Raw genomic sequence first — 16,610 nt, 5'->3', positions numbered from 1 at the left:
TGCCGTGGCTGATCACTGTTTTAACGCGGTGGGCTCACACGATATTGTTTTTTCCGAGACCAAGGTACTCTGCAAACCTTCGGGCTACCATCAAAGATTTGTCCATGTAGCCATCCAGATATATAAACACAGATACAATTTCAACCGATAAGATGGGCACAAACTGAGCAATAATTGGAAGGACGTTATTAACTGATTTAAGTCATAACTGGCTGTGATGTCCCTTTCCTGCCTGCCTCTGTTAGCACCTTCTCTCGACTCTCTGAGTCACATTCACTAACACAGCTTTTCTCTCCCCCTGCCACCAATTATCTATGCCCCACCCCCCCTCTCTCCTCCTGCTGCCCCCCCTTCTCTCTCTCCCCCTTGCATCACACGCAGCCCCCTTTCTTAGCTTTGCCCCACCCCCCCCTCTCTCTCCTCCTGCCGCCGATCCCTCTGTAAATTGCATCCCCACCCGCTCGCTCGTTATGGCAGCCCCTCTCCTCCCTCCCCCCCTCGGATTAGCTGACGTTTGCTAGCCTTGTTTGCTAGTCTTACCTTTACTGACAAATTCTATCCCTGGCCCCGTCCACTTACCCTTGGGTGTACCCACCACAAACCTATATAACCTCAGGTGGCAGTAGCTCTCTCGCTACATTTCCTCTTGCCTCAGCAGTCCGCCTGCTGTATTGTTTCACCTGAGGACGATGGCTTTTGTTGTTCTCGAAACGTCGTGATGTATTATTTTTCTACCTACGTGACTTTACCGAAAGACCCAAAGAGTATGAGTATTCTAATGGGTGACGATGATGCAAATGTGCAGACACGAAGATGGTAATTTGGTAAAATTGCCAAAGGAGTGAGCAATGACAGTTTTCATCCAGCAAAGACTATGTTAATAATTAACACCTTTTTCAAAAATGAATCTAGGAAAAAGAAGTGGAGTAGTCCAAATGGTGAAATTTTTTTAATGAGACGAACATTATTCCAATGAGCAAATCCATATTTTGTCAGACACGTCTGTCCCCAATACAATCAACACAGGACACAGTCAGACCAGTGTGATGCAAGTTGCACTTAAGCGTAGCTAATAAGAGGGCAAAGCTGCAGGCAAATACAACACTGACATCATTATTCTAGCCTAGGAGGTAGCCGATTTCAGTAGCAAATGCAATTGCTTTGAGGTATAACGTAATTAAATGTTTCACCACTAATTAGTGTAAAGGTATAAATTATCTGAAAACATAAAGAGACAAGCTTAGATGAATTATCTAAAAAAGAGACAGATGCCAAACAAAATATAGCATACTCCAAACTCTATTATGATAAAACATAGGGTGAGAAACAATCGGAAAACAGAACACAAACACGATTAAAGATACCATATCAAGCAATAGGAGCATGAAAGCAGCACCAGAAGGCTGATTCAATTCATATCTTTGGACACCTGTGAAAAAGAGCTTCATAGTTCATCAGATTCCTCCTGTATAAATAAAGATTCTGCTTTTCACGAAAGCAACATGGCATGTGTCAATATGTGTGTATGGTACAGATGTTCAAACAATTGTCAGTGCAACATTCTCATGAAAAAATACTTCTTAAAAAATGGAAACCAAAAGTTGTGATGTAAGTAGACAGTGGAAGAGAGTGGGGATCAATGGGATTGATTTAATGTGCAAGCAGACAAACGAGGCTTTCTGAATTTAAGTTATCTTAGATGTGGAAAGGGAGGCGAAGATGTGAATGGCAAGCAGGTAATATAATGCCATGCTTCTTGACTCGTTAAGAAGCATGAACTATCACGCAAACTCTAGTCATCATCGCAGCGATTTTGGGCTCACCATCGAATAAAGACGGTCACTGCATCGCGTGCTTTCAGATGCGCTACTGCAGCCGTCTGGAACGCTCTTCCTTCCGATGTTAGGAAGCCACTGGAGCTATTCACTTTAAAATCGAGATTGAAAATGATTTCTTTGGAACTGATTTTTGTATTTAGTTTGTTGTCCTTCTCCCGCACCTCCGATTACAGCATACATGTATACATTAACTGCCCTACAGCTTAAACGTTCCAATGCATGAATTGCATACATTGTGTTTACATCAGAATGCAATGGAGGGAGGCTGACGTTGCTTCCAGCGATGAAAGATTACAAATTTGTCTGTTTTAAAACAAACATGAAGGAAAACAACACCTTGAAATAAGTTAGTTCCTGCGGGTCTTTACCCAACAGACATAATTTAAGAGAAGATAAATTGTTAGACAGCTTCAACGAGGTTTAAAATTGTATTGAATGGCTTCTAAATGTTGGATATCTGGGCTAGACTAGAAGGCATGAACATATGCGTGCAGTGATAAGGGCACCTGCAGTATGTCGCTATAATGTGAGACGAATACTTTACTCTTCATTCCTTATCATGGTTAAAACGATATATCATCCTTGAAAAGACAGCTTACAACATTGTAACCAGGAAGCGTTGAGAAGTTGTATCACATCATTATACTCTTAAATAAAAGGATGCACCCATGGAGATTCTGTTTTGGAAAGTAAGGCTCTTCAACATTGTGACAATTGGATATGTATGTACATATATGCTCTTGGAAATTATGCCATGCATGGAACGGGCAACAGCTTGTGTTTAAACACCATTGCCAATGCTGGGATCTCCCTTTCAGACGAGATAAAGGCCTCTTGCAATTGTGATGTAAATTGAGTGAGTGCCGACGCTACGTGCATGCGTGAACGAGTCGCATGTGTCGCGTCATTCACACTGCGCCCTTTCCCTACACACCCTGCTCCCCAGGGGCCGAGGGAGCCATCTTCGAGCACTCGGTACAGACGCCACAGATCAGAGCGGAGGCCTTCAACGAACTCAAGTACGAGCGTGATGAGGTGGCAGGAGTTGACGATGAAACTTTGAAAGAATGGGCCTTCATTGAAAAGATGATACATTTAGTGACTGGATTTAATGAACGTGTTGAACGAATCTTGATCTGTTCAACTTTAATCTACTCTAATCTCAATTAATTGGATCTTGGATTAACATCTCAATTTAACACATCTCGATTTAATAAACACCTGTTAATTCAATATATTTTTAACAAACATATCTCAAGTAAAAAAATCTTCAATTACCCAATCTCAGTTTAATAAACCAAGTGATAACGCATTGAAAATTAATTAATCTTAACGTAAAACTTAATTGATAAAATATAGAAATACCAAAGGCCGATTTAATGCTTCTTCACACATGTTGTCACGACATCGATGTTGCCCACAATGCTGCCATAATGGTGTCACCCCCTGGCCTCAGGCTGGAGGCCCCGACGAGGTCTCTGACCATGGATGCACCCAAGGGAGTCAGCATCCGGGCCGAGGCGGGCGGGCTCGAGGCAATGTGTCGAACGGACATCACCTTGCAGTCCACAGAGGGCGCGGTACGCACAAGACAAACATACCTCTTATAGCCTTAACAGACTTCTGGGGCAAGTGCTATTTCTGAATAACTATGAAGGCCGTCACGGCACACGAGGTGTTCGGTGACCAGCACCATGCCCCACCGCTCTGTGCTCCAGCAGCCCATGGCATTCTCTCGAAGCCCCAAGTCAACATTCTTTCAGTGAGAGTTGCTCTGTCAGCTGCCCGTTTGGTCTGCAACTGCCTTGACCCAGCCATCTGTGCTGCCTCTGTTCCAGGCTTGAGACCTTCGCACTTCTGCTCTGCCTATGGTTGACTGTCTTTCTAGACATTATACACGACATAGATACGCCTTAATCTCTCCGTGATGCACAAGTTCCGCTGTTTTATGCAGTGTCTTGATATGCTGTTGCATTTAGATTCTATATAAATCCAAATGTTATTGCATGTGTACACGTGTGCACAAGTAGGCACGTGCACACCTCTGTATGCATGGGATCAGGTTAAGACTAATAGTGGATGTGGATGAAGATGCGGAATCTAATTATATGAAAGTATGATTATGAATATTGAATCTTAATTGGGTTATGATCGGGTTAAGAGGCCTCATCTCGTTAAAGGAAAATGCAGCTAAACAGCTCATGTAGCTAAGTAAATAGGCTGAGTCGCAGACTGTGTCACAGACTGTGTGCCCTAGGCTGTGTCCCACGCTGTCCAGCAAAGGATTTAAAGCTTTGAAATATCCTTTAAGGAGCTCAATCTAGTGATGTTAGTGCTGTAACATCACGTGAAAGAGGGCAGCAGTCATACAAAATAATGTCACTAAATTGTGTCCGTAAACGATTTTAAGGTGTTTCCCATTCCCCCCCTCCCACCCCATGAATTAAGTTTTAAACCCAGGTCTGATGGCCTCGAGGCATATTCTAGGTGCATATTTGCAAAATACATGATCAAACACGGCATCTTGCTGGGTCCTCATCTGTATAATATTAACAGGCACTGATTTAAAATTCTTGGTAATACACACCGGGTTAAGCGAGGTACACTGGAGGAAGGATTTGCCTGGCTGTGACCGTGGTGGGCACGTGTTGCTTGTGACAGGTGGTGCTCGATGCTGCACGCGTGCTTCTGCCGAAATTGCCCGAGGGCACAAGGGGGTCAGGAGGGGCAGTGGGAGGTGCGGGGGGCCCCGTGTACGAGCTTTGTTCGTGCCCCAACGGAAAGCTGTACCTGGCAGAGGCTGGGCCCCGCTCCACCTGCCTGGAGCAAAGTGGCATCTGTCAATAGCGCAAAATGTGTTTGCGTGCACACACACACATAAACCTGCGCACACATGGACAAGTGCATGCACACGGTATAGACACGTAACAACAACTGCCTTTCACCGCGAAGTGGCGGTAACGTCACCACGGCGCTTGTACCATGTAAGGTGCACGTAGAAACATACACAGGGATGCACAGAAATTCACAGATGTGCACAATTACAGATGCACACAGACATATGGAACACACAAACGCACACAGATGCATGCACAGTATTAAACTTATGCGCACACATATGCAGACAGATGCATAGAAACATTCAGATGTGCACACAGTGATACAGATGTACACAGTGATACACACAGATGAGCACATTTTTATCACACACAAAGGCAGAGACGCACATGCAGCCTTATACTCAATGTGTACACAGAGATGCATGCACACATGCAGATAGATATGTGGGAAGACATAGATGCATATACACACAGAGATGCAGATACAATTGGGTGCTCGTACACACAAACACAACAAACTTAGAGGTGGTGACACCACTACAGCTCCTGCGTGACGTTTAGTCTGCACACACTCAAGCACACCATGCACTACCATGCACATACACTCAAGCACTAATATAGGGACTCGCGCACTGCGCTCGTAAATCTGTTTACGCATATATGCTCACGTGCATACAGGCATATACACATACAATGTGACACTGGTTCATACACTAAACAAATACATGCACGTTCACACGCAATTACATTTGTTGAATAGCATACCCACTCATGAATACATAAGAGTGTACATACGTACATATATAGTGTTATTAAAACATTTTTTTAAAAAGGGAACTATTTTTTTGCTGAAAGGAATATGAAAGTTGACACTTTGACCAGCACACGTTCTGCATTTATATTTAAAACTAAATTAACAAAAATCCCTAATTTGTTCAGGATTGACTGTTGTGGCAATCACAAGTTAGCAAGTGTCTGTTAAAGGGGACAGCATTACACGGGAAGGATTCGGCGTGGCCAGCACCACGCACAACCAACCACCATTATCTCCCAAGCAGATATTCTCAAGGCCCCAGGTATTTAGTTTAGGCTGAGATAACCTAGGGGAGAGACTCATGCCCAGTTCACTTACCAACTGCAAAATCTGCTTTATGATCAAGAATTGAACCCAAGTTCATCTGGGATTGCAGTCTATTGCACAAACCGCTATGCCTCTGCTCATGCACATAACAAAGATCCCTATTTAACATAGACTGTTGGAGCCAGTACTGTTAGCGAGTACCTATTAAGGTCACCATAACATGAAAAGGTGTGCGAGCCAGCACTTGGACATGCCTGGCCACCTTTATATCTCGTTATGATGTTCATACGCCGCACCAGATGCAGTCATTGTAGACTGAGTCAAGTTAAGATGGGCCCAGACCAAATTTGATTCCTACTACCACGGTTCCTGAAATCAAACTGGTATGTCAGGATGGTTGTGCATTGCATTTCATGCACACACGACATTTCATTTACACGTACACAAACATGCATACATGTATATACTGTAATCTCATTGACACACAAACATGTACATATTCATACACGCATAAATATTTTCCACCACATGCACACATTGGTTCATTCGCATTCAGACACGTACACATAGTATACACGTAACCCACTTGTACTTCATAACACGTACCCACACACACACACATACGATTCTTGTAAAACACGTGTTTGTACATTGTGTCTCCCCGGTCGTCATGGTGTTGTCGCTCTCGTCGCTGCTCTGTCATCGCAAATCTTCGATCCCAGACGCATTTCACCCGATCCCCAGGGCCTTTGTGACACTGGCTCGGAGAGGTGACCAGGTGGTTCAAGAAGCTTCTTAATGGCCATGTTGGAGCGCTAAGATCAACACCTGCTTTCCTAGACTCAATGAATGAAGCTGCATATCTCCCCCTCTGTCAGGCGGTTCCTAATGGCTGTATTGGAAGCACTGAAGCAGCAGATTGGAGTTTCTTGGTTCAATCTACATGGCTAGATGTCTTAGGTGTTCACAATTATCCGTAGTTGACATCACAGGCATCTGCAGTGGACAACCAGTGTACTTCATGCTTATCTGTCAAAAACAGCCTTCATGGGTCTCTACCAATGCTAGGTTGCACTCGCTGCAGCTATGTGGAGGTGTGGTTCTCTCCATGTATCATGTCAAGTCTCAAGGAGACTCGTTTTTCACAATGTTGAGTGTCTCACGGCCTTGCAGTGGAATCTCACGTTTTGTTTACCTGAAATTAATACTCGGCCCAATGTATTGCAGTGTCTCACCGGCAGCTGCTGATGGTTTCAGGTCTTATGTGAGGGTCAGCTCAAAAGTCAGGAAAGTAATAACTATTCAAGGTTATTTAATTTACTATGGGGGTGTTCACGAAGTGGTGCACATTAGCTTATTGCTACTATGGAAACTCATTTAGTAACCCCCCACCCCCAATTTTATCAAAGTGTACTCGCCCTTGCAGTTACAGTTCTGAGTCTCAGTTTCTTGGGTTTTCCCCAAACTTTTTCACTCCGTCTCACAGAATGTTGGACCCTGTGGGGTTAGCAAGTGTGATGTATGTCTCAAATGAGCCGAGAGGCAGGCTTGACTGAATTAAACTTACGACTCCCTGTTCCTAACATGGCCATTGAGTGCCCCGAGAGGCAGAGCCACCCTGCTGACTCCACTCGCTGTTAATTCGTTTTAAATTGGACATGAACCATACAGCTTTTACACTTGACTGGAGAATCAGTTTGTCCCTCCAAGTGCTTGGTGTGTGTTGCCTTCCCACCCCCCCCCATCATTGTTGCAAGAAAAAAAAAATCTATGCAAGCTGTTGAGTGTCGCAATACAAAACCAAATGTATTTTAAAATACTAGTATTCCTGTTATTATTGCTGTTACTATTATAATGGTTATGGTTAGTCGCTCATATGACATTATTTATTATGATTTAAAGGGCAAAGTGTCTCATTGCTCATTGGGCAGAATGGCCTTCTTGCCATTCTTGGTCGGTGGTGGAAATTCCACGACTGAGCGTGGGAGTACGAAGACGACAGCCACTGCTCGTCGTCCCTGCATGCAGCGATGGAGCCCCTCCGATACCAGATCACTTCATCAATCCCTTGGGGAATGATGATGGGGTTAAATCAACATTTGGCCATTATCTCAATTCAGGATTTGAAGCCCTGATGTTCAACTGTTATCACATTATTAGTCATAGAATTACAAGCTGTCGGTGTATAAGGCTGCAAATGTTAAGGTTTGTAGTACAGTGCTCAAATGGGACCCTTTGGGACCCTCTGGCTCAATTGGGATTCATAGCTTTGAGTCGCAGCCTTATACACAAGACTATACTTCATTGTGCACATACTGTTGTGGCAGATTAAAATGAGCCCAAAAACAGTGCCAATTTCCCCATTTTTGCTAGTTAACATTGGCACATTTTCATCTAAAAATATCTTACAAATTTCTATTCGGATGATAAACGGGCCCTAAATCTTACACAAGTCAAAGGGTATCCTTGCTCAAACAACCTTGAAGTAGTGCTCATCATCATTGGCAGCCCTGAGCCTGTGGTAGAAATTGCTATGACAGGACAATAGGAGAGAGCCAACTGCTGGCTTCGCAAAGTTGCGGTTACTGTCAATCCCAGTAGGAATATGGGCTGAGTCAGGCACCAAGCAAGATTTGAACACGATTCCGAATTAAGCGTTCTTACCATTGCCGTATGGGTGGTTTAAATGCAGTATATAGGTACGAATTTACAAACAGCATCACACAGGGCTCAGTTTTACCAGACAGGGTTTTAAAGTTTAAAAGTGGGCAAATTATGTAAATAATAATAGTAATGTTTTTGACTGCTAAAAAGGGATAAAAAAAACAATGGATGTAGTAAAATATGTATTTTGAAAAGATATTGTATAGAAGCCTTTGCTAAAATAATGCATATTAAAAACGTGGGGGAACCCCCATGAAAATGCCGGTTATATTTTGAAGAATTAAAGTGTTGTGCATTTGTGTCGAGTTTGTATTGTCACATGAACCCACACACTGTTGGATGATATTAAAACTGGTCACATTAGTAGTCATTCCCAAACTAATATCCATCCCCTGTAGGGCTGCCATTTACAGCTAAGAGGAAATTGGTGAGCACCGATCAAACTGGCACCCCAATAAAATGAAGTCTTTGTATTGGCCGATGCAAGGGTTCTTTCTGTATTGGATGGTCACCTGGTTCAGCCATTTTGACTGCAAAAAAAAAAATCTCATCTCTGGATCAAGGGTGAAATTCTAACTACACTTTTATTTTTATTTTATTTTACCAGGTAAGGCCCACTGCGCTTTACAAGTATCTTTCGAAGCAACCTGGCCAAAAAATATAGCTCAATGAAGCGGTCCGTGTCCATTTATAGCAGCCAAATACTCTTAAACAACTGTTTGTAAATGTAGAGGTGAAAACCGGGGGACTTGGGAGGAAAGAAATATAAAACGACAACGGGGAACAACATGCAAACTCCAAATATACAGGCGTCGAAGCTGGGATCGAACCCAAAACCTGCAAACCAGACGATGTAGATAATGCCTCACCACCGGGATTCACATCTTCACCAAGAGACATTTAGCTATGGCAAGGGGCTCCATTGTGGTTGAGTAAATGGACACAAGAGGATGCCTTCGGGGGATAATACCACATCAAAAATCATTTTGCACCATATTAAATTTGGCCAAGCTCCGAAGCCCTGCAGTTAGAGCAGTTTGCCAATTTTCTGTATTCCCTGGAGCTGGGGTCACCGAAGCAGAGGTGACTAGAGCGCTCTTGAACCTTGAGCAAAGGTTCCAGTGGTTTCACTACTTCCAGCCTTCACTGCTGCATGCAGTACAAAAACACCGGATTTCTTTAATTGAAGTATTTGGTTTTTAAAAACGCAAGTAGTTTGCACATCTTTCAAATAGGGTCTCCGGTTTACGACAGTCCATATTTACCATGGATTGATTTACGACATCTTCCGACATGACTCCAAGCACATTTGAATAGGCTGGTTTGAAATGTAATTTGGCGTGGAGCTTTTGTTCAGAAGTGTTTTTGTACCTATGTAACCTTGTTAAATATGGCTGATCAAAGGAAAACACCACATCGTCAAGATATGTTTCTGTTTCTACAGTCTATGGGAAAATAGGGTCTGATTTACAACGGGATTTCCAGAAACATCGTAAAAAATTAAAATATTTAAAAATACTTTTAAAAAAAACACGCTTTTATGAAATGTACTAGTACGAGTAATGGCAGAACTCCACGACTCCAGGAAGTGGCCCAGAAACTCGCCACAACGTAAGGAGCCGTGGTGATTTACAGCCAACGTGAGTTGAGCGTGGACAATTAGACCTGTAATAAAGATTGTTTAAAAAATATATTTTTAATGATAGAATATAGTATTGTCATCAGTATGACATACCTATACCAAGTTTGCAGTCGATACGACATTGCGAAGACGGTTGAAATTGAGTTACAAAATTTGAGGATACGACAACAGACTGAGTTAAATAAAAGCGTGTAAAATGTAAAAAAAAGCATTTGAGTTTTTATGATAGAATATAGTATTGTCATCAGAATGACATAAGTATACCAAGTTTGCAGTCAATAGCACATTGGGAAGTGGGTAACATTTGAGTTACAAGATTTTTTGAGGATACGACAACAGACGGAGTGAGTTAAATAAAAGCGTGTAAACTAAAAAAACACATTCTTACGTGCTGTAACTCGGACTGAGCATAATCAAAATTGATGAACTGCATCATCCTTGGTCACCACAATTCACCTACCCTGTTGAGCACAAAGACTACTCTCCCAGCCCCACGCTCTCGTATACACATCTTTCACCCACGCAGAAAATTACAAGATTCACAAGTGGCATCTATATTGTTTTATTACATATTTACACACTTTAAGTTAAAAGGCATGAACCGTCTACTGTAAATAGAGGCCGATTGAAGTGCCTTCAGAAGAACTTCTTGGACATGAAGCTTCAGATTTCACAAAGTTGGAACGGTAAATATAACGATACCAATGTCACAACTAGAATTTGAACCACTGCAGCAGGGTTGTAACAGGGTTCTGTCAACTTATATACAGAACAATAATACAGGTGACAATTTTTTTTTAAGTTACCGAGGGTTAGCCCACCACAAATCAACACATTGCTGGCATGCCAGTAATGCCTGCAGCAAATTCTATTCCATTTCTGGACAATATTTTAACGCATGCAAGAGGTGAGCTGAGAAAGTGATACACTTTTTATTTATTCTGGTGACCAAATTACTTCACGAGAAAACGCACCATAAACACGTCAATAGCGTACGTTAACAAGAGGGAACTGATACAGGCTTATATGAAGCTTCTCATTACAACTGTATGGAAAACCGAGTAAACAGTAAAATATACTCAGACTGGTTAGCCAACTTAACTGACAGGCAGTTGTCTGCAGGTTGCAAGAGTGCAAAGTCTTGTCAGTCCATCTTAAAGACTCCTTAAGAGACTGCTCTGTCAGGCTTTTGTCTAAAAAACCCTTTAAAGACCAGTCCTGTTAGTCTTGTTTGAAATTGCTAAAGAACATGGGTTATGAATACACCGTGGTTCTTCTAAAAGCAGGTACTTTAATCGTCGTCACTATTGACTACATCATCATTATCATCATCCTCTTCCTGCACATCATCAGGACAGCAGTAGTACTCGACAAAGCTGACCTGCAAAAAGATACATTGTCATTCACAGGGTGCCAACAATTGCCTTCTAACAGCTTGGTTATGGAAGGATTTGTACCTTCACCACTAAGGTCAACTCACATGAATTACATTCAGTAGACACACAGGGATGGAAGCTTGTGATGTCCAGAATCTATGGGAATCTAACAGATGGCAGGGTGACGTATGGGGCTCATAGTAGAAGTCCTGACTTGAGCCTCGGACTCTCACCCACAAAAAGATGACTGATTCATGCTACTCTGTCTAATGGAGTTTAGTCATATCAGCTCAGTCACTAATGACAAACGAACCCGCAAACATTTTCATTTTACAATTTGTCAAATAAAAGTGATTGGGACTACAATAGCTTGCCGACTGCCATATAGCGAACTTGGAGCATCCAGAACCATCCTCTCATGTCATGCAAGAGTGGCCTCATGAAGCACCGATTCAAGTCGGAATCATTTTCCATGGCTGTTTGCTGACATGGCAACAATTTAAGAAATACAATTGTTTTGCTTCATAGCTGATGAATTAAAGACATACCCAGGAGAACGATGTTTCCTTATTATATATGTCAGAAATGTCTGTTTCACGAAGTAAACATTAAACAGAAATTTATTGCACCACAATATGGTCCTGGGTTAAAGTTTTCACCATCATTGTTTTGGTATACATAGCCTGCTTCTGTGTTGATTTTGTCATGATCAGAGTGCGTTCTAGGAAGCCCAAATTTGAAAGACTTAAAAGTGACTTTACATGGTGGAAATAACACGTAGTATTTTATTATGTATGTTTTACTTATTTCGTATCATACATAGCCAACCGTGCAAATGTTACTGTATGTATTAAGCTCAATATGACTTAATTAATATGGTAACAGCGCTCACGAGTGCTGTATCCCTTCTCACCTCCCCGTCATTTGGGATCATGAACTGCAGCGATAGGAGACCCCGCCAGTCCATGCGCACAGATACCTTGCTTGCCTGGGACAAAGCCTTCACACTAGGTTTCAAGAACGATGCCTTGTACCTTTAAATACAAAGAAACCGTGTTTTTTTTTAAAGCACAACAAATGAGAACAAAAAATTGCACGCTCCATAATGTAGTTGATGACATCTGAAAAAAGCTACTTGAAAAATAACCCATAAAACATTTACTATAACTCAAATCGAATACTTTTGTTTAAATTGTGAGAAAAACTCATTACGACGGTGAAATGCAGGCTGGAAACAGATGGCAGATGTGCCTTCCTGTTGTTTGTGAGGGCACCTTTGTGTGTTGTTAAATTTATTTAATATAACTACTGAAGTGAATGCCTGGGGTTTGGTAATGTGAAGATAATAGGTACTTGTTTCTGGTGTGATACGAGTTGGTCGTATAAGAGTAGTTAAGAGTAATGACTGGCCCACAGATTCCTATTGTCCAGCCGCCAGCAGAGGTCAGACAGGATGATAGACAAACAGAATTGGGATTGGTAGTGTGTTAAAGGTTAGTCATGAGTATGTACGTATTATGAGCATGAATGGTAGTGTACCGGTTCGTCTGTGCCTTGGTGCAGTGGAACGACTCCACCATGTCTGAGTCTCTGGGGAAGTCGCAGTGCGTACTTCCCAGCGGTCCGAACGTGGACAGCCTGAGACAGAAAGAACAAATAAGGGTGGACACACAGATGTACATGGATGCACACAGGGACAAGCAAGGACATATATTAATTTACGGATACAAGCACAGCCCATGGAGCTTCATGGCCAAAGAGCTCAGGGGACACAGATATGGGCCCTGATGCTGCTCTTGGTCAGTGCTCGCTATCTAGGCACGTAACGATGTAGGATTTAATTATTAAACGAAATTCTTATGCATCTTGCGAAGACAGCTAAAATATACACAGATTGTAAAACAAGACTAAAATGGGATGGAATAATGACAATTCATTGCATCAGTGGAGTGCTGAATCCCTCTGGTTACAAAGCATGAACCGATGCATCGATTCATCCATTAAAATCGATTCTTATACTCACAATACACAATCCATCATGCTTGTAACAATGTAATTGGTTCATGTCAAACCTACAGCCACTAGAGATTTTAACACAAGGGACGGCAAAATAATCAATGAATTGAACTGTGACCCCAAATCATCGAATAAAGACAGGTGTTATCACACGCCTCCTAGTCCAGTACTGCACTGGCGGAGTCTGCATTGCCCATGGAAATAGAAACATCAACAGTCCTGTTGTCGCAGAGGACGGTTTCTGTCATGTCCCATATAAACTTGCTGATCCGCCCCTACTGGACATGTGGAAACATAACTTCATAGGTCATCAGATTCCTCCAGTATAAATAAAGATTCTGATAATGCCCTTAAGCCATGAAAGCCTCGGTGAATTGTAAGGGTCTTTTTCAAGTGGATCCTTCATTTTGACGTTTGGCACATTCCTGCAGTAAGTGTCTGGCTTGTGCAAGGAGGTAACCAACCGCAGAGTGTGGAGAGGCAGCTTACCGGAAGTGTGGCCGAGCGGGGGACATGGTGATGTGGACAGACACCTCAGCGCCGGACGAGCTCAGCTCTAGGTCGGCGAATGCCTCCTTCAGCCCCTCTGCCTTCAAGATAACCTTGTTGGGGGTCTGCTGGTCCTCGTCTGCGTTGGACACCCCAAACTCAAAATCCAGGGGGTCCTCTGGCTCCTGCGTCCTCAGGCTGGCACCGGCAGGCAAGTACAGTATCAACACATGAATGTATAGACAATCACAGACATACACGAATAGGTATGTCATGATGCATAATGTCAGCGATTCTTATGCTCATGATACACGCAATGGGTCAAATAAGTCAGATTCAAAATACTGTACTGTTGCATTTATGTTATTTGAAAAGAAAACTACGTGAGACAGAATAAAACAATTAATATAATATATATGGTATTTTAAAAAATATATAAAATGGTGACTTCCAAAAATTACAATACATTGATTTGTTGTTGGGGGAGTGAATAATTACACATCTAATACACAGGCATACAGAAAGTGTCCCAAATAACTGCCGTGGCAAGTGCTGTTGGCAAGCAGATATTAAGGGCGACACGGTGGATTGGAGGGTTTGGTGGTCAGAGCTATGGGTAGACCAAATATTTAACACATTGTACCAGGTACTCATATAAGGATGAGTCAAACCAGGGGAGACTCGGGTTCAGTTCAGATACCACTTTCCATTTATGATGTGCAAAGCTGGGAATCAAACCCATCACTAGGATCAGTGTTGTATGTGAACCTGTTACTGCACTAGCCCTATACAATAAAGATCCCCCTTGTAGCCTCAACAGACATTTGGGGCAATTGCTGTTAGTGAGCACCTATTAAGGCCGGTGCAGCACACAAGGCCAACCACAGACCCGATCAACCGCCTTTGTCTCCCCAGTGACAATGTTTACACACTGCACCAGGGTACACATTTAAGGACGAGTCGACCTAGGGGAGGCCGAAGACCGGTTCAGATAATCGTCCCTGGTGTTGGCCGTGAGCAGGAACTTAACTTGATTCATCGCTCTAACCGCAATACTATGGCTCCCCACGCTTACAGGCATGCATTCACACACGCACATTCATTCACACACAAGCACGTGTTGTGCCAAGCATGACCTGCAGTCAGTGACAACACCCCCCTCCTCGAGGCACAGGATGAGGGGAGATCCGTACCCCCCGTAGCGCAGGCTCAGAGCCACAGGAGGTGCCACTGTGCGTGCGGCCCCACCTGCACAGCGCGACACATGTACATGCATTGGGAAGGAAACACTCCCTCATGGGTGACCATCGCGGCCACACCCTATCGAGCATAACTGAGCAGTAACATGACTGAAATGGACACTTCAAAAACACAAGAAGATTGTATAGGTACACAGGCAGGCACTGTCACCAACAACAACAGCTGCCATTCACCACAAAGTGGTGGTGACATCACCACTACGCCTGTGCCAGGCTAGGTGCCCTTTGAGGCCACGAGAAGTGATGGAGGCTCGCTGACAGGTCACGGGACAGACCCAGGTGCCATGGTTTAAATTACTTAGATAACTGGCAGATGCACCAGCTGTGCCCCCTACTGTGCCAACTTGCTGCATTTTAGTGGCCCAGCGCATCACACGCTGTTGTAAGCGTCACTCCTCTGCCGTCCGTTGTTGTTGGAGGGCGACTGCCTCCAACTGCTCAGCAGTGTCCTTCATGAGCCTCCTCCATGGAGGCCGATCTTGACACCGTTGGTACCAGTCTTCAATAAGTCCACTCAGTTCCACATCCTTTACTGCATCAGTTCATCTCTTTTCCAGCCCGTTTTGTGCCCATTTAGCCCCCTCTATCCGGCCAAAGAAAAGCTGCTTGAGCATGCAGTGGGTGGGCATGTGGGCTACATGACCTAGCCAACACAGCCATCCCTGCCGGGGGTCACTGATGGGAACGTGTGCAGATCTTTCAAGGATTTGTGTGCTGCTCACACAATCCAGCCTGGTTAAACCCAGGATGGATCGTAGGCAGGCCAGACTGAATATTTATAACTGGTGCAGATGTTTCATTCGAGGGGTCCACATCTGACAAGCATAAAGGGAGGGCATGACCGTGGCCGAGAAGACCCGAAGCTTTGTGTGGAGTGACAGATCACGTAGGTTCCACACAGCATTATGTACATGATGAAAAGATAATGCCGCCCGACTAACTCAGAGCGAGACCTCTGCTGTTAAACCGGAGCTGGTCATAAGCACACTGCACAGGTATGGAAATCTCTCCACAACCACTCCATCACCAATAGTGAGTTGAGGGATGGTGTGTTTGATGGCACAAAATACCCAGGCAGGTGCATAGTTTTGGTAGGGCTGATAGTAAGACCCCACCTCTTAGTGGCATGCTCCAGGTTCAGCATCAGCGCTTCCAACTCCTCCTCTGAGTGAGCAGCAATCACCAGATCATCAGTATACATAACATGGCTAACTAATAGGGAGCCATCCCTTGACTGCACCCAGGCATCGATCAGCCTCCCATTGTATCTGTACCAGATGGAACTACGTAGTCAAAGATTATGTTAAATAATGTGGGAGCCAGAGGCGACATCCCTGTCGCACTCCAATGTGAACAAGGAATGGCTCCGACTCCTGGCCACGTAGCTTTACTCAGGCCTGCCCAT

The 16,610-nt window shown here is 43.6% G+C and overlaps 2 protein-coding genes across 6 annotated transcripts in view; one reads left to right on the top strand and one right to left on the bottom strand.

The window, feature by feature from the left end:
* The window catches only part of LOC144932610 (gamma-sarcoglycan-like), a 31,997-nt gene extending 23,275 nt beyond the window's left edge, over positions 1-8,722 (top strand). For all 3 annotated transcript variants that reach the window (XM_078856849.1, XM_078856847.1, XM_078856848.1), the window contains 3 exons: positions 2,785-2,857; positions 3,295-3,418; positions 4,500-8,722. In XM_078856849.1, coding sequence (XP_078712975.1) covers positions 2,785-2,857; positions 3,295-3,418; positions 4,500-4,685 — 383 coding nt within the window. In that variant the 3' untranslated portion in view covers positions 4,686-8,722. The remainder of the gene's footprint in view (positions 1-2,784; positions 2,858-3,294; positions 3,419-4,499) is intronic.
* A 2,014-nt stretch (positions 8,723-10,736) lies between these two features.
* RAD1 (RAD1 checkpoint DNA exonuclease) overlaps positions 10,737-16,610 on the bottom strand; it is a 74,494-nt gene continuing 68,620 nt past the window's right edge. For all 3 annotated transcript variants that reach the window (XM_078856844.1, XM_078856842.1, XM_078856843.1), the window contains exons 4-8: positions 15,083-15,194; positions 13,947-14,144; positions 12,981-13,079; positions 12,355-12,475; positions 10,737-11,446 (exon numbers count right to left, since the gene is read on the bottom strand). In XM_078856844.1, the coding sequence (XP_078712970.1) occupies positions 11,357-11,446; positions 12,355-12,475; positions 12,981-13,079; positions 13,947-14,144; positions 15,083-15,194 (620 nt within the window). In that variant the 3' untranslated portion in view covers positions 10,737-11,356. The remainder of the gene's footprint in view (positions 11,447-12,354; positions 12,476-12,980; positions 13,080-13,946; positions 14,145-15,082; positions 15,195-16,610) is intronic.

This window comes from Lampetra fluviatilis, chromosome 5, assembly GCF_964198595.1.
Source record: "Lampetra fluviatilis chromosome 5, kcLamFluv1.1, whole genome shotgun sequence".
In the NCBI taxonomy this organism is placed as follows: Eukaryota; Metazoa; Chordata; class Hyperoartia; order Petromyzontiformes; family Petromyzontidae; genus Lampetra; species Lampetra fluviatilis.
The sequence above is the reverse complement of the archived record's forward strand: the minus strand, read 5'-3'. Positions and strand labels throughout refer to the sequence as shown.